Source organism: Cladophialophora immunda (genome assembly GCF_000835495.1).
Source record: "Cladophialophora immunda strain CBS 83496 unplaced genomic scaffold supercont1.6, whole genome shotgun sequence".
Lineage (NCBI taxonomy): Eukaryota > Fungi > Ascomycota > Eurotiomycetes > Chaetothyriales > Herpotrichiellaceae > Cladophialophora > Cladophialophora immunda.
The window spans coordinates 1597772-1619482 of record NW_015622546.1 but is presented as its reverse complement, the minus strand read 5'-3'; the positions used below and the strand labels follow the sequence as shown (position 1 = coordinate 1619482).

The following is a 21711-nucleotide window of genomic DNA, read 5'->3' as shown; positions in this document are numbered from 1 at the left end:
GGTGTTTATATGAACAAGATCTTTAGGTCTAATTCCTCGTCCTCAAAGTCTTTGACAAAAAGCAGAGTATCCTTCCAAATGAAGCACTACCACTTTGAAAGCAAGCCTGTTACCCATGCCCATGCTCTCGTTTCGGGGCCCCATTACCGCTTCACTGTCCTAACTGACCGTCTGATCCGGTACGAATGGTCTTATGACGGCAAGTTCGAAGATCGAGCCTCGACTTTTGCCATCAACCGCGAGTTTCCCGTGCCCAAGTTTCAAGTGGTCGACAGGCCAGAAGAACTCGAGATCATCAACGACCATTTCCACCTGAGCTACGACAAGAAGCGGTTCAGCGCCAGTGGACTGTTATGCAGCTTCTCGGCCAAAGTGACTCTTTGGGGAGCGCAATGGCGGTTCGGTGCCCAGCCCAGCCACGGCAGGCGGGAGAATCTGGGCGGCACGGCTAGAACTCTGGACGAGGTCGACGGGCGATGTGACATGGGAGACGGCGTGCTGTCCAGGTTTGGCTATGCCGCTCTTGACGACAGCAAGTCGATGCTGTTTGACGGCCAGGGTTTCGTGGCCGGTCGGCGACCTGGTGATCGGATCGATGGGTATCTCTTCTGCCATGGTCATGATTACAAGGGTGCTATCCGGGACTTCTACGCCGTCAGCGGCAAGCAACCGTTGCTCCCTCGATGGGCTCTCGGAAATTGGTGGTCGAGGTACTACAAGTACCATCAGGACGAGTATATCGGTTTGATGGACCAATTCAAGAGTAAAAATGTTCCCTTGTCCGTCGCAGTGGTTGATATGGACTGGCACATGGTGGATGATCCTCGAGTACCTCATGCTGGCTGGACGGGTTACACCTGGGACAAGAAGCTGTTCCCCGACCCCGCGACGTTTGGACGAGAGATTCACAGTCGGAATCTGAAGATCACCCTCAACGACCATCCGCACTCTGGCATCCATTCGCACGAAGACTCGTATGAGGAGATGGCCAAGTTTCTGAGCCACGACACCTCTCAAAAGAATCCTATTTTGTTCGATCCGACGACTCCCAAGTTCATGGAAGCATATTTGGGGATTCTTCATCGGAGTATTGAGAAGATTGCCTGCGACTTCTGGTGGATCGACTGGCAGCAGGGCTCTCATACCAAGGTGCCGGGAATCGACCCGTTGTGGTTACTCAACCATTTCCATTTCCTCGACAACGCCCTTCACGGCAAACGTCCGCTCATCTTTTCAAGATATGCTGGTCCCGGTAGCCATCGCTATCCCGTGGGGTTCTCAGGGGACACGGTGACAACATGGGCCTCGCTGGAGTTTCAGCCCGAGTTCACCGCCACAGCTTCAAATATCGGGTATGGTTGGTGGAGTCACGACATTGGAGGCCACTTTTTTGGCAAACGCGACGACGAGCTGGTGACCCGGTGGGTGCAGTTTGGCGTCTTCAGCCCCATCATGCGTCTGCATTCCTCCAACTCGAGGTGGACATCCAAGGAACCCTGGCTGTATCGCAAGGAGAGCGAAGAGGTCATTGAGGGATTCATGCGCCTTCGGCACCGCATGATCCCCTACCTTTACACATGCAACGTCCGCGCCTCGACTCAAGACGAGCCACTCATGCAGCCGATGTACTGGCTCTTCCCGGAGCGCGGAGAGGCTTACCAGGTGCCGAATCAGTACTTCTTTGGCTCGGAACTCATTGTGGCCCCGATCGTGAAGCCGCGGGACAGGCGGACGAATTTGGCATGTGTCAAGGCCTGGTTGCCGCCTATGCATCGCCACGTGGACATCTTCACCGGAACAGTCTACGACGGGAACAGGGAGTTGAACATGTACCGCCCATTGCATGAAATCCCTGTGTTGGCACACGAAGGCAGCATCATCCCTCTGGACGCCAACCAGATGCCCGGCAACGGTGGCCTCAACCCAGAACACTTCGAGGTGCTTGTGGTGATCGGACGCAACGGACAGACTTCCGTGCTCGAAGATCCAGCTGACGACTCAGACCAAGTCAAGAACGAGAGCCCCCAGACAGGTGAGCGCGGTTCACTCATCCAATACGACCAAGCGAAGGGTGAACTCACCGCCCACGTCACGGGCCGGACGTGGAGTTTCCGATTCCTCGCCGTCACCGAGATTCCCAAGGATCTGAAAGTCACGGTCGATGGTCAAGACCGCACCGCGGACACCAAGGTCTCCATCTCGAAGTTCCCAGACACTCCGTCCATGCTCGTGCACGTCCCTCCGGCGCCGCACATGGACAAGTACACCATCACCGTATCCCTGGGCCGCGATCCGCAATTGAGTGTGCTGGACCACAAGCCGCGGATCGAGAAGCTCTTGCTGGATTACCAGACCGAGTTCGACATCAAGGACAGGATATGGAGCATCGTGGATGACAGGGAGAGCGCGATCAATGTCAAGATCGGGAAGTTGATGAGTCTGAGTGTGGATGAGACTCTGACGGAGCCGATTGCGGAATTGATCTTGAGCGATGTGAGAGGAATGCATTTGTGAGTGGCATTGGGTTTGCGGCGAGTGGTGACTATGAGTGGGAAGAGGGCTTGAAAGGTGCCATAACGATGGTGGGAGGCACGCGTGAAAATGTCCTCGTAAAGAGCTCGCGGACAACAAAAGTAGCATTCTTACTTGATGAATCTTTTTCGACCGCTTTTTGCAAATAGCTCGAAGGCGAAATGGGCCCCGAGATTATCCAGCCAAGTGCAAGTCAATTGACAATATGATAGATACAGAAGACTTCAGTTTCCTTTCTTCAGAGAGGCCTTCAGAGCCTTCTCGACTCACAGTTTGCTCTCCCGTGCCATCATCGGGAAGACCTTCTCCTCCAACCACTCGCCAATGAGCCGGTTGCAGTCCTCGGGCCTCTCCCACAGCGCCCAGTGGCCCGCATCCACCTCGCGCCAGGTCAGCCGCGGGATGCGCTCGGGCATCTTGGCGGCCATGAAGGGCTGCAGGGCCTGGTCCTTTTTGCTCAGGACGAACAGCACCTCCTGGTTCAGCCTCTGGTCGCGGTCGGCCTGGGCGGGGGCCTTGCGCCCGCTGCCGAAGAAGTCGCGCCACTCGTTCATGTAGTTGACCTCGCGGGTGCGGTACCAGTTGAGCGGGCCGTAGACGCCGTGCCGCGCGTACTCGTCCACGTAGTACTCGAGCTCGTCGGCGGCGAGGAGCTTGGTCGAGCCCATGCGCGCCTGCCGCGCCAGGTCGAGCCCCTTGTTCGCGTCGAAGGCCACCTCGCGCGTGTCCGCGGTGCGGCCGCCGTACATGTTGACCAGGAACTGGCGGATCTCGGCCTTGGACTGGACTGCCTCCTCGATCTCGCCCGAGACAAAGTGCTCCTGGTACCCGAAGTTGGGCAGCCGCTTCTGCACCAGCATCCCCAGCGGCTCGTACTTGGCGTTCGGCGGGAAGTAGGGCGTGCAGATGCTGAACACCGCGGCGATCAGGGCCGGGTAGTACTGCGCGACGCGGTACACGATCGACCCGCCCCAGTCGTGGCCGCCCAGGATGATCCGGCTGAGCCCCATCTGGCGGCACAGCTCGGCCATGTCGTCGGCCGCCCGCTTGTAGCTGTAGTCCTGCAGCGTCCACTTGGGGGCGTCGGTCCGGCCGTAGCCCATCGAGTCCGGGGCGACCACGTCGAGGCCGAGTTTGGTGAGGAACGGGATCTGATAGCGCCAGCCCATGCTGATGTCCGGGAAGCCGTGGATGAGGAAGATGGTGCCTCGTTTCGGCACCGAGGGCGACGCCGGGCTGAACAGGTAGCCGTACGTCTTCCCGTTCAAGAAGGCCGAGAGGAACGTGATTCGCGGGTCATCTTTGACTCTGATTTTGTCGACCGTCAAGCGTTGGTTGTTGGCCATGGTGGAGATCTCGCCAAAGTCTTTTCGAGGCCGTTAAATGCTCCAATTCTTCCCTCTCCTTTTCTTTTTCCCTTAGACAAAGGATTGGGTCCTGTTGCTCCAGATGTTGATATGTTGCTGTGATTATATACAGCTTCAAAGGTCTGACTCAGCCAATAGAATGCTAGGCTCGCTCCCTTGCTTGTTTAGATGTATCCGGATCTTGCCCTCGGTTCACGGCCCAACTGAGGATTCTCCCGCCCTTGATCGTCAAATAGGCTCAAAACTTGCTGGCTCGTGCGTTGCCCTATGGCATGGCTGATATCCTCGAGATAGCTCTTGGGAAAATGGAGGATGATGAGAAATATAAGTCGAGATACACGGCCAGTCCGCCGTAGCCGTTGCGTATAGCTGTGGTATCAGTTAGGAAGTGTTGCCAGCCACGGGCCGAGGCTCAGCTACTAAACACGTGAATTGCCCCCGGAGCATTTTTGCGGGGAGAAGCTTGGCAGCCGCCGAGTGGTCCGCTATTTATCCGGCTGACTAATTGGCTTGGCGAGTCTTTGGGCAAGCAACCTCGCCTCAACAAGGCTGTCCAGATCAGATGGAAGCAGCCAGTGAGGAAAGAAGAACATGAATGGCTTGTGCCGGCCTCACTTATCGCAAAGGCGCATTGAAAGGGAACTCAGGAGCCCTCATCCTGCGCCTCTGCGGGAATATTATCTGACCTGGCCGCGTCAGAAACATCAGCCCCTGAGATAAGAGGTTATGGCGTGATGGAGGCCCCGAATGAGCAAGCCCAATCATGTCCTCACTGGCCACAGCACTGTGACGCGACTGACCCGCGAACTGATGCGATACATTTGGCCAAATATATTGACATGTCGACATACGTCCCTGTATGTCAAGTTTGTCAGCACGGGGTTTCCTGTGCAGTAGCATGTTTCGTCCAAGCCGGTCTGTACGATCCCAGCCCTCTCTTATATGCCGGTGTGCTGTGGTCACTCTGTCTTTCGGGTCTGCTTTGAGGACGTTGTTTTTGTGAGTGTTGAATTCGAATAATATATGGCTCCCGAGATGCAAGACCTCGAAACGTCACCTCTATTATCCCCCAACCCTGACCAAAGCTCCGTGCACGATTCGGAAAGCCTCGTACCTGGTACCGCAAAGGATGAGAGAAATGTCGACAACGATGTGCTTCCAGAGACGTCGACGGCGGGGAGAAACATCGGCTGGGGCAGCGCCTACATCCTGGTCATCTCTCGAGTCATCGGATCAGGCATTTTCGCCATGCCTGGAACAATCGTCCAGAACGTAGGCAGTCCCGGTCTGGCTCTGGTTCTCTGGGTTATTGGGGCTCTTGTTGCGTGGGCAGGACTCGCCATCGACATGGAATATGGCTGCATGCTTCCTCGTTCAGGCGGAGTAAAAGTGTATCTGGAGTATACCTTTCGCAAACCGCGGTTCCTCACCTCTACTTTGGTTGCTGTCCAGGCCGTGCTGCTTGGATTCACGGCAAGCAATTGCATCGTCTTTGCAAAATACACTCTTTTCGCCGCCGGCGCCACACCCGACGACCTGAACACCAAATTACTGGCTGTCGGATTGCTGACCTGGATCACAATCGTCCACAGCTGTTTCTACAAGACAGGAATCTGGATCCAAAATGTCCTAGGTTGGGTCAAGGTCGGGTTGATTGTGTTCATGATTTTGACTGGGTTATTTGTGGTTCTGCTGCACCCCCATACTTCGTCCAGCAACATGACCGACCATGCCTCAGCCACAGCCTGGGATGACCTGTGGAGTGGCTCCGACTGGGCGTGGAATAACTTGTCGACAGCGTTTTTCAAGATTCTCTACTCTTACGCGGGTCTCAGCAATGTCAACAATGTCCTCAATGAGGTGAAGGATCCTGTTCGAACTCTCAAATCAGTCGGCCCGGTGGCGTTGCTGACGGCTTGTACAATGTATGTGCTCGTCAACGTCGCATACCTCTCGGTAGTGCCGCTGGAGGAGGTCAAGCGCAGCAGAGAGCTCATAGCAGCCCTTTTCTTCGAGCGTGTTTTTGGGGCTGGCTTTGGCAACAAGTTCCTTCCCCTTGCCATTGCCCTAAGCGCTGTTGGGAATGTCATGGTGGTCACGTTCAGCTTGGTATGAAATTTCCCCTCTCGAGCATTCAGCACCCTAACTATGACAGGCGCGAGTCAATCAGGAAGTCGCACGGCAAGGATTTCTCCCCTTTTCGGAAATTCTGGCTTCTTCAAAACCATTTGGCGCACCCCTTGGCGGGCTTCTCGTCCATTATGTGCCATCGGTGCTGGTCATCGTCCTACCGCCCTCTGCCACGGTATATGCTTTCATTGCCGATGTTGAAGGATACGCAGGTCAATTTTTCGCTTTGGCCGTTGGTGCTGGCTTGATTGTTCTCCGCAACAAGAAGCCCGAGCTGCGCCGTCCATTCAAGGCTTGGATTCCAGCTGTATGGTTCAGGATCGTATTGTCTGTGGCATTGATTGGCGCTCCGCTATTTCCTTCCAGCAAGGGATCCTCGGATGTCAATTTCTTCTACGCTACATATGCTTTGGTCGGAATTTCAATGTAAGCCGCATCCCCACCCAAAAACGACGTATGCTGACCATATCTATAGTCTCATCTTCGGACTCGCTTATTGGTTCGTGTGGACGATTGCGCTACCGCGTTATAGAGGCTACAGGTTGGAGGAAGAAACGGATGTCCTCGGTGATGGGACAACCATCACGAAACTCGTCCGCAAGGAATTATAATCACCGCACTGTATTGATAAGCGCAACGAGTGCCGATTGGAAGGGCGTGAAACAAGTCACTGTGAACGCTTCGGTTCACTGAACATAAGACCCTGAACGCCTGAGCAACTCGGGCACGTCATCCAATGGCATAGATGCCCATTGGCCTCGGTATAGACACAAACGCGTTCTGGATGACTTACCCCACACTCTATCTGACCATCGCGTGTATACAACCCAGGATGGCGTGCTATCTGACAAATCAGGAAATGCCATGGCATTGGCCATAAGTATGGGGCGTCCTCACTTGTTGGCGCAGCTCCAAGAACTATCTAGCAAGCAGGAACGACAATGGCATCGGCAGCAGTTCAACAGCCTGGTGGTCACTCGACCTCGTTCGAACCTCTGACGGCACAATTGAAGAGCACTTCCGTGCCCCAACCCGAGAAACATCATGTCCATACCCAGTTGAACTACTACAAGGATCCTGGCGATGGAAGCCCCCCGGCTCCAACTTACGTTGGGAAGCCAGAGACCTACGAGAGACCTGTCGAACCAGTGGATGTGACGATACATGATATCAGAGGTGAAGAAAAGAACTACACGCTCGACAAGAATGGCTTCGAGATCTATCGTCACACGAGTATTGAAAAGGACTTTCTTGACGATGAACAAATCAAGGCAAATTACTACCCAGAGACCGAACAGCTGTTGAAGGATGCGTGAGTGATGTCCTGGACATTACCTGCTTGGTCTGACTCTAGCTGACGACTGTGTATGGCAGAACTGGAGCCTCCCGGGTCTTGATCTTCGATCACACGATCCGCCGAGCGCAGAAGGACCAGCGAGGAAGTCCCATCACAACTCCTCTGCGTGGCCCTGTGAACCGTGTACACATCGATCAGAGCTACAGCGCCGCCAAGTCGCGAGTTCCTTACCATCTCCCCGACGAGGCTGATACCTTGCTCAAGAGCCGCTACCAGATCATCAACGTCTGGCGACCCATCAAGACGATCCTCAAGGATCCCCTCGCCGTGGCTGAGGCACACTCGGTGCCAGACTCCGACCTCATTGGCGTCGGTCTGATCTACCCCAACCGACAAGGCGAGACCTACACTGTGCGACCCAACCCGGAGCACCAGTGGCACTATCTGTATGGCCAGACGCCAGAAGAAGTGCTTTTGATCAAATGCTTTGACTCAAAGTTGGACGGCCGGGCCAGGAGAGTGCCACATACGGCGTTTGTGAACCCCGAGACGGTCAATGAGTACTCGCGAGAGTCGATTGAGGTGCGAGCATTGGTCTTCCACGAGGATCAGACCGCAGAATAAACAACGGTAGTTCTACTCTGGTGCCAAGTCAAGCGCATTCGTGAAATTATATTGCACTTATCATAATGCTCCACTGCGATACCTTTTCTTATTCGTATCATCTAGTGTTCCCAACGCTAGTGTCCACTACAGACTGCGTCATCCACTCTTGGATGTTCGGACTCCGATCACTATTTGCATATTCGAGACCATGTCGGTAATAGATGGAAGCCAGGAGGAAAGCGTGTCAGTGCATCGCTTTCTGCCCAAATCACACAGGTTGCCCCCTCTGATCTACTACAACCACGTAATGGTGTCGACATGGCCACCGGCATTTTATATCCAAGTTGTACGAGAGTACGATGGCGCCACTTCACCTGTTTGCCAAGCCTGCGCCACGGGGCGGAGTCGGTCACATGACTGAGCTAATCCGCATCAGGACCGGAAATGATTGCGCCCAGCCACAGTTGAGATGGTACCCCTCTCGCCCTCTGCCCGCTAGCCAAGGCATCTACGAACTGCGCCCCCGCCTGTGGAGGCGGTTGACAGCATGGTGGTCCGTACCAGTTTATGTACTCCGTATCACTTTCCGCCTTCTCCAATGTGCTGCGTCATCCCTAGTTGTAAGCTCTCACGCGATTCTGCCTAGGTCTCCCTCTTAACGGCTCGTGCTTTCTTGGAAAGGGAGGATCAAAAGTATATTATCCTGGACACGAAAGGCAACCTGTTGGCCTTTTCCCTCTCGTTTTGCGCATCGACGTTATCTATAGCGAACCCTCTCTTTCCTTTCATCCCACTCGCACGAAAACTGTTGACATTAGATCCTCTTATCTCACCTCACATACACGCGCAAATGTCATACGGCCCTCCGCAGGGTCAACCTCCGTACGGAGGTTATCCTCCTCAGGGGCAGGGCCATGGCTACCCTCCCCAAGGACCCCCACAGCACGGCGGATATCCCCCTCCGCAGGGAGGATATCAACAGGGAGGCTATGGCGCACCTCCTCCTCAACAGTTTGGCGGCCCGCAACAAGGTGGTTGGGGGCCTCCTCCAGGAGGCCCTTTCCCAGGACAATATGGCGGACCTCCGCCGCCGCAGGGCGGCTATGGCTCTCCTGCCCCCGGCGGCTTTCCTCCACAGCAACACCAGCAATATGGTCCCCCTCCCGCGCAACCCTCACCCGGCTACGTCCTTGGCGCTCAGGCGCAAGGTGACGCATCACGCGACGCAGAAGCACTGCGCGGCGCAATGAAAGGTTTCGGCACCGATGAGCGCACCTTGATTCAAGTCCTCTCGAAACCAGACCCCTTGCAGATGGCCCTGCTGAGAAATACCTACAACCAGCGCTTCCACCGCGATTTGGAGAAAGATATCAAGTCGGAAACGTCCAAATATTTCCGCGACGGGCTGGTCGCGCTTGTCCAGGGTCCGCTTATGCACGATGTGACCAGTGTCCATGGCGCGATCAAAGGGCTAGGGACGAAGGAGTCAGTTTTGAATGATGTCCTGTTGGGCCGTTCGAATGCCGACATGCGCGCGATCAAGCAGGCGTACCAGCAGACTTATAAACATACCCTCGAAGCAGATGTGAAGGGGGATCTCTCACTCAAGACGGAAAGGTTGTTCGACTTGGTCATGTCGGCTACGCGAAACGAGGAGTCCACGCCCATTATCCCCGCGGAGCTCGAGCGTGATTGCTCGGAGCTGCACCGCGCCATGGATGGGCGCGTCGGCACCGATCAGCTCACCGTATGTACCATTCTGAGCAGGCGGTCTGATGGCCAGATCCGCGCCATTGCACACCATTGGCACCAGATGTACCGCTCGTCCCTCGAAAAGGTGATCGAATCCGAATTCTCAGGACATATGAAGGATGCGCTGCTGCTGATGGTGCGGAGGGCGTGTGATCGCGCAATGTCCGATGCCACGCAACTGGAAGATGCGATGGCAGGGCCGGGCACGAAGGATGTTCTGCTTGTCCAACGGGTCATCAGGGTGCACTGGGACAGAATGCATTTGGATCAGGTCAAGCGCGCCTATGCGCACCGGTACAAGAGAGATCTGATCCAGAGGGTTAAGGGTGAAATTCATTTTGACAAGTATTATGAGGGGTTGCTGGTCGCCTGCTTGTCTTGATGGACTGACACTTGGCGATGTCTCCTTTGCCTCTGTTTCAACTGTTGGTTTATACAGGTTCGGGAGGCTACCTGAGGTTCAGTTTGGGTGGCTATGATCAGATTCTTTACGTTGCTCGCAGCCACGGTTTGGGGTGGTTTTGTATTGCTATACGTTAGTTGTCTCGCCGGAAGGTCCAGTTGGACGATTCTATCGATATCTTTCACATCATAACTGACGTCCCTTGCTTCCGCTGGCCGCACCCTCGTATTCAAGTTGGCATCTTCCTCTTTGCAGTACATCTCCTTTCTCTTACGTCAAACATTGCGTCAAAACCATACCGAGCAGACTTTGCCGTGCGAGAGCCTCACATGCACAAGGGAAAAGCAAAGAGGCGGGGAGCCATCGTTGGGCAACAGGTAGTTGTCCTCCGTTCGGGGATACAACGCGATGCTAGTGGAATTTCATGCTCGCCGGGTTTCGGTTCCTTCGGTCGGCCGGCGTGTGTACAGAAGGTTATCGACTGAAATGTGTGAGACCATGACTATAGACAAATGAAAGTCGAGTCCCATGGTTAATGGTCAACTGGGCAAGCACAGCAAGGTCCGGGAATAGTTTGGAGGATCTCGCTGCAGGCAAAGGCATTGCCAAGGCCGCAGTCTCTCCTACCTTTTTTGAATTGCCTTCACAACCACGGAGGCTGACACCATCCTTTGGCACCTAGTTGAGAGAACCTGCATGTGCACCATCTTCGCCTCTTGATCACCGTCGCATCAAGAAGCCCTTTTGGGCGGCTTCACGATACCCAAATCAGGCTCGACACCGTCCGCAAATCGAGATCCGCAACTCCCTTGTCAGCTGCGACTGACAGATTCACAGCCCAGCGGCTCCGTTCACGCCTTCAATTGGCTTACAGCACGTTCCTCCTAAGGACCAACACCCCCCCCCCCCCCCCCCCACAAACAAGTCTGCCATGTGTCTGCCTTAGCGTAAGGCCGAAGGCGCACCACGCCTATCAAGATGGTCCCTGCAAAACACTGGCACCAACTTGCCGCAGCCCGGAAGTTCTTTATCCCTCGATTCCCCTCTCTTACCACGGGAGTCGATGATCTAGAGGCTAGGCTATCGCGCACGAGGGCTACGGACCATTGTCTGTTCTGAGCCAGCTGATTTCCACGGAGCTGGCAGTCCTGCTCGGGCAAGCATATTGACCGCTTGTTGCAGGTCCCCAAGTGCTTTGCCTCACCCATTCTTTCCTCTTTGTATTTGTCCGCAGATCCCTCTTCCGGTCCCTGAAATCTTGTCCATAAGTGGCCATGCGCACTCATCTCTTACAAAGCACGACCTGTGAATATGCATCTCTGAGATGCCCGCGCACAAGGCCGGTCTTCTTTTTGTGAACAAGACGCCCTCGTCAAAGTCCCTTTCCAACAGTAAAGGTGACCTAGAGAGCTCGCGCCAGATTCACAAGCATGTCCAGAAATCTCGCGACTACCAACAGGAAAAGGAAACCAGGAGGAAATTGAAGAGAGCCAGGCTGCTTTCTCTTGGATGGACTCCTGTTTCCGTCGCACCCAGGCAAACGCCCGCCTCGGCACCTCTATCGGTGTCTTCAGACACACCTCCCAGCGAGGGTACCCGTTCTGTTCCCCTTAGGCCCCACGTCCATCACCGGCGCGAGGCAGACGCTGGTTGCTGCACTACTACAGATGGACCCAAGAACGACGTGCCCAAGCTCTCGCTTGTCATGCCCACATGGGGCTCATTGGATCCGTTTGGCCAGTTCAGAGTCCCCATGAACGTCGAGAAGCATCGAATACTCGAGTACTTCGTACTGAGGTTCTTCCCTGCGGTGACTCGAAGCGATATGGTCGCATTCATGGGTCATCCTCGAGCACCCTCATCCAGCCCTGCTGTGCAAATTGTCCGCCGAGCCTCCACCGACGAACTGCATGTCCTTGCCCTTTTGGCTGCCGCTAGTGCTCGCATGAAGTTTGTTGATCGATATCATTTCTCCCGAGCGGATCTACCCGAACGGTTGGCAGATGCAACTCTTCGACTCCTGAGGAACTACTTGGAGCAAGCCCGACCAATTACCCATGAGTTGGTGCAAAGCATCTTATATTTGTGGGCAGTCGAGAGCTACCGAAGAAATTGGGAGGCGGTTTGGACGCATGGGAAGATGATCATGTACCTCTGCAATCGTCACCTGGGCGGCTTCCAAAACCTGAATCCTTACATGCGCCGGATGCTCTGGCTTGCTGATCGTTTCCAGGCTGCTGCTACACAGACTCCACCGTTGATCGAGGAGAGGTGGGAGATTGAACAGCTTACCCCGCAACAATACACCTGCGCAGTGGCTGCCTTGCGCAAGAATGGCAAGCAGCCAATGGGTTATGGCTTTACGGAGACGAATAGTGTCTTCAGCGAGCATTTTCAGACTCTTCTGGACACCGTTCTGGAACTTTGTTGCGTCATTCATTGCCATTGGGTTGGCATCACTGAACCAACACTCATTCCAAAACAAGATTGGGCTATTGCTCGAAGCTATTTTATCGCAGACGAACTGATCAATTTCAAGGATGGCATTGTTGAGGAAGACCCTGAAAGCCCTGTTTCTGAGGAGTCGAATTTTCAGGACTGTGTGCGACTGGCTTTGATTGTTTGGATGGCATTCGTGCCAGCGTGTGTTCCGTATGCCGCTCGTGCAGGACTCGTCACCCTGCGCGCGGCTGTCGATGCGAGGCCTTTACGGTACCGGCTGGGAAAATTCATTTCGAATCTACCTGAACATCCGGCAAGTCTTGAAGAAGAAACGATGCTCTTGTGGGTTGCCGGCTTGGGCGCCGTGGCGAGCGAATTGGTCGATAATCAAGAATGGTTTGCGGTGCAATTCCAGAGACTTGCAAAGAAGCTCGGAGTTTTCTCTTGGGAAGACTTCACGCCGATACAGGAGAGATTTCTGCTGCTAGACCATTTGAAACCGGGAAGTCTCATCAAACTGACGTGGCTCTTACAGCGAGCTATTCACGCTGATCTTGGAGACTGAGCAAAGGCTGTGGATTGAAAGGCCATGTATACCGAGTATACCCTGGGGAATTGCGATACTGTCACCCGAGATCGTTGAGGCTACTATAACGCAACCCCGCAAATCCTGAACCTGACTCACACTCACAAGCACTCCGACAGAAAAACGGCAATAGCGGGAGTGTGGCGCGCCGACGCACTCATACAGATACTTGGACCGTCAAAGACTGGTACTCTGATATGTCAAGCTAACCCTGGGTCGAAGACAACGGACTTCTCTAAGTTCTTGTCTCCGGCTGCACTACGGTGACAAGTTCTTGTCTCCGGCTGCACTACGGTGACCATACTGCGATCCCCCAGCTTGAGTCTTCAGGGCTGGACTCTTCCGCCGGATCACAAATTGCCACCGGTACCTTCGACCGAGGCCACACAATGGGCGATACAGGTAGACCTGGTAGTTAAAGTGGACTTTGGTCTCTCGGTAGCACCGGAAAATGTCGGAGTCAGCAATCTTTCAGCAGAGAATGGGACGAAAGAGAATCGGGAGGATCGGGTATTGTTCGGTGCCATGCGGAGGACTCAGTTATAGTCGGAGGGTAGTCCAGGGAACTTGGGCACGACGAGTTGCGTTGCGACTGTAGGGAGAACCGTGTGCCCGAGAGGCCAATGTCCAAGAGTTGAGAATGTCGTTGACAATGTGTGTCATGTACGAGCAGTCGACCACACGAGTGCATTGAACCATAGGAGGTTCCTAGGGACCGAGGAGGAGGAGGCAGAGGCTTCAGGAAAAGGAAAAACAGATTTGCCGAGGCAGATGTCAATGGATGGAAATCACATGCTTGGCGGGGGAATTTGCTCGATGATGACAGACTGTAATTCCTCGTCATTTGGTCTTTCTTTTTGCTTCTTCCCCGCAATCATTGTCGCTGTACAAGTAGCTTCCGCTCAACTGGCTTGTTCTGAATGCTCGTAAAAGATGCGTCACAAATTACTTCAACCCAGCTCTTCCTGGGCACTTGGTGGGGGTCCTTGGGGTTGTTGCCATCCAGCTGACCCTTGTGTCTCCTTCTGACTTCTGACTCCATCCAGTCCCGTGCTTCCACTCGTCCTTGAACTCTCCCAAATCGCCCTCGTGCCTGGGGGAGCTTCCCTTGGGGCTAACTAAGGTCTCGCTAAGCTCCTGGCTCTGGGCCCATGATGAAATCTCTTTCCCATGGCTCCATCCTTGCTCGGCCCTTGACGCTGCCCACTCAAGGTCCCGCGCTCTCATCCTGCCTCGGCGGAAGGGGACAGACGCTCACACAAATCTTTGCCTGCGAAGGTAACGCGTTTTGTCGTTCTTGCCTCTCGGCCCTCACCAGCTGCAATCTTCGATGATTTTCCGGATTAGAACGGCTTTGGCTGGAGTGCCACGTCCTGGCTGTTGGCTGTCTGGCTTGTCATAAGACTAGCTGTGGTTCCCTTGCCTCTTCGCTCTGGCTCGTGCAAACCTGACCTCACTCTCTGATCTCCTCTTCCCACTTCTTGGAGCGTTGAGTCACGATCGTCTCTCCTCTCACGGAAATATTGGCGTTGCGCTGGGGAGCTTTGTTGTCCTCATTCTTTCCTTGTCCCCGACCCGGTCTGTGTTGTCATAAACACGCCTGCAGCCGACCTCGCTCTCTTTCCAACCCTCATTGCTCCTCAGGTGATCGTACGAGTCGAGCAGCTCAGCAGCCCCCAGCTTCGAATCCGCCGACTTCGTGAACCGTGTTTGCCTTCTCAAAACAAGCTCCTAGACTAGATTTTGCTCGGCTTGCATGAGCAGGTAAACACGCGGAGTATTCGCTGAAGACCTCTCGTCAACATGTCCGCCAAAAGTGTCAAAGGCGAAGGCGGCAAGAAACCGGCCAGCGCCGCCACAAATCTCATCGCCGGTGGTGGTGCGGGCATGATGGAAGCCCTGGTGTGTCACCCGCTCGACACGATAAAAGTGCGAATGCAATTGTCCAGAAGAGGGAGAACCCCGGGGACAAAGAAACGAGGCTTCGTGATGACCGGAAGGGACATTGTCAAGAGGGAAACGGTCTTTGGTCTATATAAGGGTTTAGGCGCCGTTCTCACTGGCATTGTCCCCAAGATGGCCATTCGATTCACCTCGTACGAGTGGTACAAGCAGCTACTGGCCGATCCAGACGGGAAAGTGAGTTCGCGGGCGACGTTCCTAGGTATGCTCCCACCCACACAGGTACCGGCGACGGGATATGGGCTAACCCGGGACACACAGCTGGATTGGCCGCCGGTGTCACCGAAGCAGTCGCGGTGGTGACTCCAATGGAGGTCGTCAAGATCCGAATGCAGGCCCAATACCACAGTCTCTCCGATCCGCTCGATGTCCCCAAATACCGAAGTGCGCCCCACGCCCTCATGACCGTCATTCGCGAAGAAGGCATCGGTGCCATCTACCGCGGCGTTTCCCTCACTGCTCTGCGACAGGGCACGAACCAGGCAGTCAACTTCACCGTATACACTGAACTGAAAGAGATGTTGCAACGGTGGCAGCCAGAATACAACAACAAGAACCTACCAGGTTATCAGACCACTGTCATTGGGCTGATATCGGGCGCCATGGGTCCATTCTCCAATGCCCCGATCGACACGATCAAGACGCGATTGCAGAAGACTCCGGCGGAGCCCGGTCAGACTGCCCTCTCGAGGATCATGAAGATATCCAGCGACATGTTCAAGCAGGAGGGACCGAAGGCGTTCTACAAGGGTATCACGCCCAGAGTGATGCGTGTGGCTCCGGGACAAGCAGTCACATTCACCGTCTATGAATATTTGAAGGGGGCTCTAGAACGGAGTAACCTCTTGTTTGTGGGAGGGCAATACGAGGAGTGATCGAGGGGATACAGCCGAGGGCTTGAGAGGGTCCGAGATGTCCAAATGCCATGTTTTGCGATGTGTTGCATCTTCCTGGAGCGAGGGCAGAGGAAAAAGCACGGCGGTGAATCATTTTGACTGGCGCCCACAGGGACCATTTTCCGTGTACATAGTCGACATGCGAGTGTTTCAATCTATTGTTCGAAAGGAGAGTCATTGGCTCGTTCTCTGCAGCACCTCTCGCCCTTTCAGTGTATCTCGTCATCGAACCCCAGCGGAGGGAGCGGAGGGAGCGGTCCAGCATCCCCATGACGGCTGCAGGCTAGTCCTGGTCTTCTACGCGCATGCGTGGTCTGAAAGGTGGCACAAGAGATGGAACGGGCCTCGTCAGACGCAGGAGGAGAAGGGAGCGCTTGGTCGAATGCTTCGCAGAGGTTAGGGTGGGGGACTCGTTCTCGAGGGTGAGCTGTTCTGTGCCTTGATGTCAGCTGAAATGGAGAGATTCACCCTTCGGTCTCTTGCTGTCGGAAAAGAAACCACATCGCTGAGCATTAGAGAGCGGCGCTAGTTGCGTTGGAGGCCTCTGCACTCTGTGTGTCTTGTTACCGGCACGAGTGCTATACATATGTGGTCCGCACAGTAACCTGGGCTGCGAATGGATGCCATGAGAAAGCGAGAAAGCGATCCAGCTGCGCCGCTTCGACGATTTCGGGTTTTATTTACTCCGGTCCCGAACTCTTCACGCCCTTCCCACCTGGCGAATGCATCTCGCTTTCTGCCCTATTCCAGCTTATCGCACACGGAGAGCAGGCTACCTTCCTTTGCTCTCTCCAACACTGTGGGTAATCTCTGTTATACACCTCTTGTATCTGCCATCTAGTAATTGGCTCGCTGCCTATGTCGCTGTATCTACTGGTTGACCTAGGGAGGCCTCACACCAGGTCTTTGTTCGCAGCTAAGTCCATTTCGCTCCGTAAGTGTTTAAATTTTTAATCGGCGTACTGCCGAGATCGAGGTTGGATGAGTCGATCAATGAATTTACCTATTGGGCTAGCCATACAATCGCACGCAAGTTGCTGACCCAAGTTTTGGACAATCATGTCCGCACGCTGTCACGCCAGCATGGCTCAAAGCACTCGAGCAAGAGATCATTGCAGCATCGCATACACAAGGCCATTCCGCAGTATACTCGGTACTGCGCTGTCCCTCGTGATTTGAAGTTCCCAACGTTACACACCGAATATCGATCCATTATAAGGCTTCTCAATCGAACTGTCGAACATGGCTGCGCGGCACGAAATTGCTTAATCTCGTATGGATTTCGCTAGTACCTCGCCAGTGGTGAGCCGAACCAAACTGAGCCTGGTGCTCCACACAGAATGCTCTTTTCGTTAGGAGCTTTCCTCCACTATCTTTCCCCAAACGGGCGCTACCGTGGAGGACATTCAACGGGCTTTTTCCTCATTGAGCTCTCCAGGAGGTGACAAAAGAAGATGAGTATTCGTAGGCTGGTAAGTCTCAGACATAGAAAGCGATTGAAAGGCTATGTTGAATTTCACCGTCTCTCCTTTACCTCGTACTGTAGCACACTCCTTTGAGCTTATCACGCTCCTTTCCAACAGTCCTCGTAGGAGCAGCCTTTCCTTTACTCTGTTGCACGAATGCGACCTACTTCTCTGGTGATTTCGGTCACCTGTATTCTCCTCTCGCACGTCGGGCACGTGTTAGGCTCGCCAGAGCCATGGTGGAAGGGATCAGGCTGTGAACCCGAATCCAAACAGTCCCCCGCTCCCGTCTCAACCACCGCAATCTATGAGTTGAGTAGCAGTACAGGAATCCAACGGGTTACATGGCATTCTCCCTCAATTTCTGGTTCGGCCTCTTTCCAGAGCACGTGGACTTCTCATTCTCCCAGTACATTCACGACCAGAGTTAGCACCACAAGCTCGCGCATTGGCACTTCCGGTACGACATCGTCACAGGTCACATCCCCGACCACGACATCTACAGCCAGCTCGACCACTCCATTAAGCTCTAGTACTTTCAGTCCGTCTAGCACGACCACTTCGACAAGTCCGACCACCAGCGGTACCACAACCACAACCACGACAAGTCCTACCACAACTAGCACCACAACATCGACGACTACTACCACCACCACCACCACCACCACAACAACTACCACCAGTTCAACCACAACCACAACCACCACCAGCAGTCCAACTACCACCACCACCAACAGCAGTCCAACTACTACCATAACGACGACGACTACCACCACCACTACCACCACCACCACCACAACGACAACAACAACGACGACGACAACTACTACCACGACAAGTGCTGCACCTACTCCATCGAGTTGCAACCCAGGAGGCGCCCAGCCAACGTTTAAACTCGAAGCTGGCAGCGACTTTGCAGAATTCAATGGCCTGTATGGAGCCGTGGCGCCTATGACCACAGACGAAATCGACTATATCTTCTTCGACGTTGGGGAGGACAGCGGGACGCTGTTCACATTCAACGATGCTTGCAATCTGGTCGATGTCTTCAGCGGCGAGATCGCCAGTGTCACCATCGCCGATGTCAGCCCTCCGCCGGGTCTTCAACTCTTGAACCCTGTACCTGCGGGCAATTTGGCTGCTACTTGCGACATTGTTGATGATGAGCTCGAGTGTATTGCTGGGGCCGATACAACCTTCTGTCTCTGCCTTAGTGAAGACGTCGTCGCCCATTTCGGGACGGCTGCCGCATGTGCGACTTGCAACACCCTGACATTCACCGCGATACTCGATTGAGAGCTGGGCGACAAAAATCACAGTGGGAACGCGGAGGCGGGCTGTTCTTGATCTTGAACTGGAGTTGTGGCGGCGAAGCTGTCTCGGATTGTGAAGATAGCAGTGGTAAGGACGAGCGATTATCTGAAGTTTGAGCAATAAGGAAATATTGCGTAGTTGGCTATAATGGGTTAACACATATGTGCTCAGAGATAGAGTCCGCGTTGTGGTTGAATTCCGACGTGTCTCCTGCGAAGCGTGGTCTCCACCATGCCATATACAAGTACAGCTTGTCGATTGCCGTGAACTTGGCGTTGTTCACCGAGTGTTCCGGGAGCGCTCCCTGATGATCAGCTTAAGGCTCGGTTAGAGCTCAGATTAAAGCGGCCTTTGCTCACCCTCTAGGACCAAGTCGAATATGGCAATTAGGTGCTTCGTGCGCGAATAATAGAGGTGCTCTATGAGCGTTCGAGAGGTGTGCTTCGTCCCAGCCTCAAGTAGTACCATTTCGACCTTTTATCGCTTCTGAGGGCTGGCAAGTCTCGTCATTGCTCACCAAAGTGGATTTGACAATCTACTCCATGAACTGCTTAGCTCATGAGCAGCCGCTGATAATAGGCCAGAATCGCACGCCGGTGTCGATCCCGGATGAATAGCTTGCAAGTTGACGTCCCGGAATCAATCCGACGCCTCTCGATTCCCGCTCAGAATACGTCGTCAAACCCCGTTTTTCGGCATCTAGCTCAGTCAAATCTGTGCGGCTGTTCTATGCAGGCTTCTATATCAACCTGGCGTCGTGGTTGACAACCTCCATCGTCGTCATCCTCGCATTCTTAGACTTGTCCGCCCGCTTCACTCTGGAAATGGCCCAACATCTCAGAGACAAGGTCCTGGGTGCCATCCTGCACTGGCCACCAGCTCCTCCACGCAATAAAATTGACACCCATCATCACTTTGTGCCCGATTTTTACGCCAAAGGTATTTGCGTCGCATCCAACCTTCGGTCATGACTGACAAGACCGTAGCAGTGGAAAGGGCAGGAGGTATGCTCACGCAAACTCAGTATCTGTGATCGTCTCTAATGGTGCAGGGGATCCCAGTGGTTGGCCTACGCCGACATGGAGTTCCAAGAGTTCTCTGCAATTGATGGATCGACTAGGCACCAGGACGGCCGTATTATCCGTCACAGCACCAGGAGCATGCATTGCGACCGGGGCCGAGTCCGCTGAGCTGGCACGCAGATTGAATCTCGAAGGAGCGAGAATTCGCAACGGTAACCCGGCACGATTTGGTTTCTTTGCAAGTCTCCCCGATATCCTGGACACAACTGCCGCTCTCAAAGAGTTACGCTATGCACTCGACAACCTTGAAGCAAACGGCGTGACTCTGTACACACGATATGGCAAATCTAATGTCTATCTCGGACACCCTGCCCTTGAGCCAGTTTGGGCCGAGTTGAACCGGCGAAAATGCGTGGTGTTCATCCACCCAACACATCCGGTCGACACCAGTCCTGTCAACAAGCATATGCCTCAGCCGATGATCGACTATCCACACGAAACAAGCCGGGCCGCCATGGATCTGATCATGACGGGCACGTTGAACAAATATCGTGACTGCAAAGTGATCCTGTCCCACGCCGGTGGGACCTTGCCATACATCATCAGTCGGATCGCCACGCCCCTGAGCAAAACCCCGGACCTGGCGGCGAAGGCTGCAATCGGCGTCACGCACAAAACGGTGATCGAAAACTTCCGGAGGTTTTACTTTGATTTGGCGCTGTCGAGCTCACCCGCCGTGCTGAACATGCTCCTGGAACTGGTTCCTCATGACCATATCCTCTATGGGGTAAGCCGCACGAACATAGGTTTTCTCCACGACAATCCACTGACCGCCGCCAGAGTGACTTTCCTTACGCTCCTTTGCCGGCGTACCCGGCATTTCTGGAGCAACTCGAGACGTTTCAGATGGACCAGGAATTGCGCGAGAAGATCAACTTCCGCAACGCCCTGACCTTGTTCCCGAGCCTTGAGCGGTCCTCGATTTGATCGAGGTCCCGTGAGACGTGACTGTTGCTCATTCTCTGTTCCGTGCGGATGAGTCTGACGATGAGATTCTTCTTTGGACGCGCGATATAATAGGAGGAGTCTGACAGGGTCAGGGCCAGTCTGGCCTATGCACCATAGACAGCTAAGAGATGTCCCGTTGAAACTCCCCGTTGAATAAAGATAGAAGGTGAGCGTGCTCGGAACACGGCACAGGAGTGACTCCCTGCAACTCGATGTGCGTGGGCTCGTTGCCAATCGGAACGATCCCGGAATGCAACGACCGCCATAAGGTCGTCTACAGAGCCGAACGCCGCGATCAAAACAAGGGTGTTTCTGCTCATCTAATTCCGCGACGAGGAAGAGACGGAAATAAAGCGCACTGGAAGCTGGCACCTTGAAATCGAGAATATTATAGACTCTCGTGGGATCTTAGGAGGGTTTTGGCGCTAGAACGGGACACTTCCGGCCGATGTCCACTTTACCTTTTCCCCCTGACTATCTAGGCAAAAAGGTACACACGGTTCTTCCCACACAAGGCTCCCCAAACAGAAGCCGCATCTACAATATCTCCCCTCGTTCGGGGGACTTCTCTGGCCCCTTCTACCATTGTGCCTAGAATCCACCAGGTCAACAGGTATATATGCTTTGCGAGTATTTGAGACCCTCTTCAGTTTGGTGTTAGAAAACAGTTCCTTGGGGAAGAACAGCGGAGACCGCAGAAAAGGTGCTGGATGATGAATTTTCCGGGGCCTGATCGTCCACCAGCCAGAAATATGCCTACCTAAACCAGATCTTCAGAGAGACCACGATCTCGGGTAAATCCTGGACGTCGTCCTGGTCGCCCAGCAAGCCGAATTCAGGCACGAAAGACCCCGGTAACAGTGAGTGGAGATGCGCCCAGCGGGGCATTGGGCGGCTCCGACGGCAGTCCCAAGATTTTCATCGAGGA

General features: G+C 54.2%; 9 protein-coding genes across 9 annotated transcripts; 8 read left to right on the top strand and 1 right to left on the bottom strand.

Moving 5' to 3' along the window:
* Positions 1-56: 56 nt before the first annotated feature.
* PV07_10124 (uncharacterized protein) lies at positions 57-2744 on the top strand. The gene has a single exon (XM_016397431.1). It carries the CDS (start codon positions 79-81, stop codon positions 2512-2514), a length of 2436 nt encoding a protein of 811 aa, XP_016244622.1. The 5' UTR covers positions 57-78; the 3' UTR covers positions 2515-2744.
* On the bottom strand, positions 2619-4377 carry PV07_10123 (uncharacterized protein). Its single transcript, XM_016397430.1, has one exon. It carries the CDS (start codon positions 3876-3878, stop codon positions 2799-2801), a length of 1080 nt encoding a protein of 359 aa, XP_016244621.1. The 5' UTR covers positions 3879-4377; the 3' UTR covers positions 2619-2798.
* Positions 4378-4922: 545 nt separating this feature from the next.
* On the top strand, positions 4923-6640 carry PV07_10122 (uncharacterized protein; the record flags this gene model as incomplete). The annotated part of the gene is made up of 3 exons (XM_016397429.1): positions 4923-6008; positions 6055-6455; positions 6505-6640. The coding sequence occupies 3 exons, from the start codon at positions 4923-4925 to the stop codon at positions 6638-6640; spliced, it is 1623 nt and encodes a 540-aa protein (XP_016244620.1).
* Positions 6641-6970: 330 nt separating this feature from the next.
* On the top strand, positions 6971-7950 carry PV07_10121 (uncharacterized protein; the record flags this gene model as incomplete). The annotated part of the gene is made up of 2 exons (XM_016397428.1): positions 6971-7341; positions 7404-7950. 2 exons carry the CDS (start codon positions 6971-6973, stop codon positions 7948-7950), a joined length of 918 nt encoding a protein of 305 aa, XP_016244619.1.
* Positions 7951-8589: 639 nt separating this feature from the next.
* PV07_10120 (uncharacterized protein) lies at positions 8590-10326 on the top strand. The gene has a single exon (XM_016397427.1). It carries the CDS (start codon positions 8783-8785, stop codon positions 10064-10066), a length of 1284 nt encoding a protein of 427 aa, XP_016244618.1. The 5' UTR covers positions 8590-8782; the 3' UTR covers positions 10067-10326.
* Positions 10327-11031: 705 nt separating this feature from the next.
* PV07_10119 (uncharacterized protein) lies at positions 11032-14022 on the top strand. Its single transcript, XM_016397426.1, has one exon. It carries the CDS (start codon positions 11412-11414, stop codon positions 13092-13094), a length of 1683 nt encoding a protein of 560 aa, XP_016244617.1. The 5' UTR covers positions 11032-11411; the 3' UTR covers positions 13095-14022.
* Positions 14023-14331: 309 nt separating this feature from the next.
* Positions 14332-16250, top strand: PV07_10118 (uncharacterized protein). Its single transcript, XM_016397425.1, has 2 exons — positions 14332-15279; positions 15339-16250. Exons 1-2 carry the CDS (start codon positions 14919-14921, stop codon positions 15950-15952), a joined length of 975 nt encoding a protein of 324 aa, XP_016244616.1. The 5' UTR covers positions 14332-14918; the 3' UTR covers positions 15953-16250.
* Positions 16251-17481: 1231 nt separating this feature from the next.
* PV07_10117 (uncharacterized protein) lies at positions 17482-19190 on the top strand. The gene has a single exon (XM_016397424.1). It carries the CDS (start codon positions 17596-17598, stop codon positions 18733-18735), a length of 1140 nt encoding a protein of 379 aa, XP_016244615.1. The 5' UTR covers positions 17482-17595; the 3' UTR covers positions 18736-19190.
* A 383-nt stretch (positions 19191-19573) lies between these two features.
* PV07_10116 (uncharacterized protein) lies at positions 19574-20904 on the top strand. Its single transcript, XM_016397423.1, has 4 exons — positions 19574-19692; positions 19740-19757; positions 19805-20562; positions 20616-20904. The coding sequence occupies exons 1-4, from the start codon at positions 19578-19580 to the stop codon at positions 20760-20762; spliced, it is 1038 nt and encodes a 345-aa protein (XP_016244614.1). The 5' UTR covers positions 19574-19577; the 3' UTR covers positions 20763-20904.
* The last annotated feature ends 807 nt before the right edge of the window (positions 20905-21711 follow it).

Coding starts and splice junctions, on each gene's coding strand:
- PV07_10124 (XM_016397431.1), top strand. CDS start 79: ATGAAGCACTACCACTTTGAAAGCAAGCCTGTTACCCATGCCCATGCT.
- PV07_10123 (XM_016397430.1), bottom strand. CDS start 3,878: ATGGCCAACAACCAACGCTTGACGGTCGACAAAATCAGAGTCAAAGAT.
- PV07_10120 (XM_016397427.1), top strand. CDS start 8,783: ATGTCATACGGCCCTCCGCAGGGTCAACCTCCGTACGGAGGTTATCCT.
- PV07_10119 (XM_016397426.1), top strand. CDS start 11,412: ATGCCCGCGCACAAGGCCGGTCTTCTTTTTGTGAACAAGACGCCCTCG.
- PV07_10118 (XM_016397425.1), top strand. CDS start 14,919: ATGTCCGCCAAAAGTGTCAAAGGCGAAGGCGGCAAGAAACCGGCCAGC. Junction 15,280..15,338: donor TTCGCGGGCGACGTTCCTAG/GTATGCTCCCAC, acceptor CGGGACACACAG/CTGGATTGGCCGCCGGTGTC.
- PV07_10117 (XM_016397424.1), top strand. CDS start 17,596: ATGCGACCTACTTCTCTGGTGATTTCGGTCACCTGTATTCTCCTCTCG.
- PV07_10116 (XM_016397423.1), top strand. CDS start 19,578: ATGGCCCAACATCTCAGAGACAAGGTCCTGGGTGCCATCCTGCACTGG. Junction 20,563..20,615: donor ATGACCATATCCTCTATGGG/GTAAGCCGCACG, acceptor GACCGCCGCCAG/AGTGACTTTCCTTACGCTCC.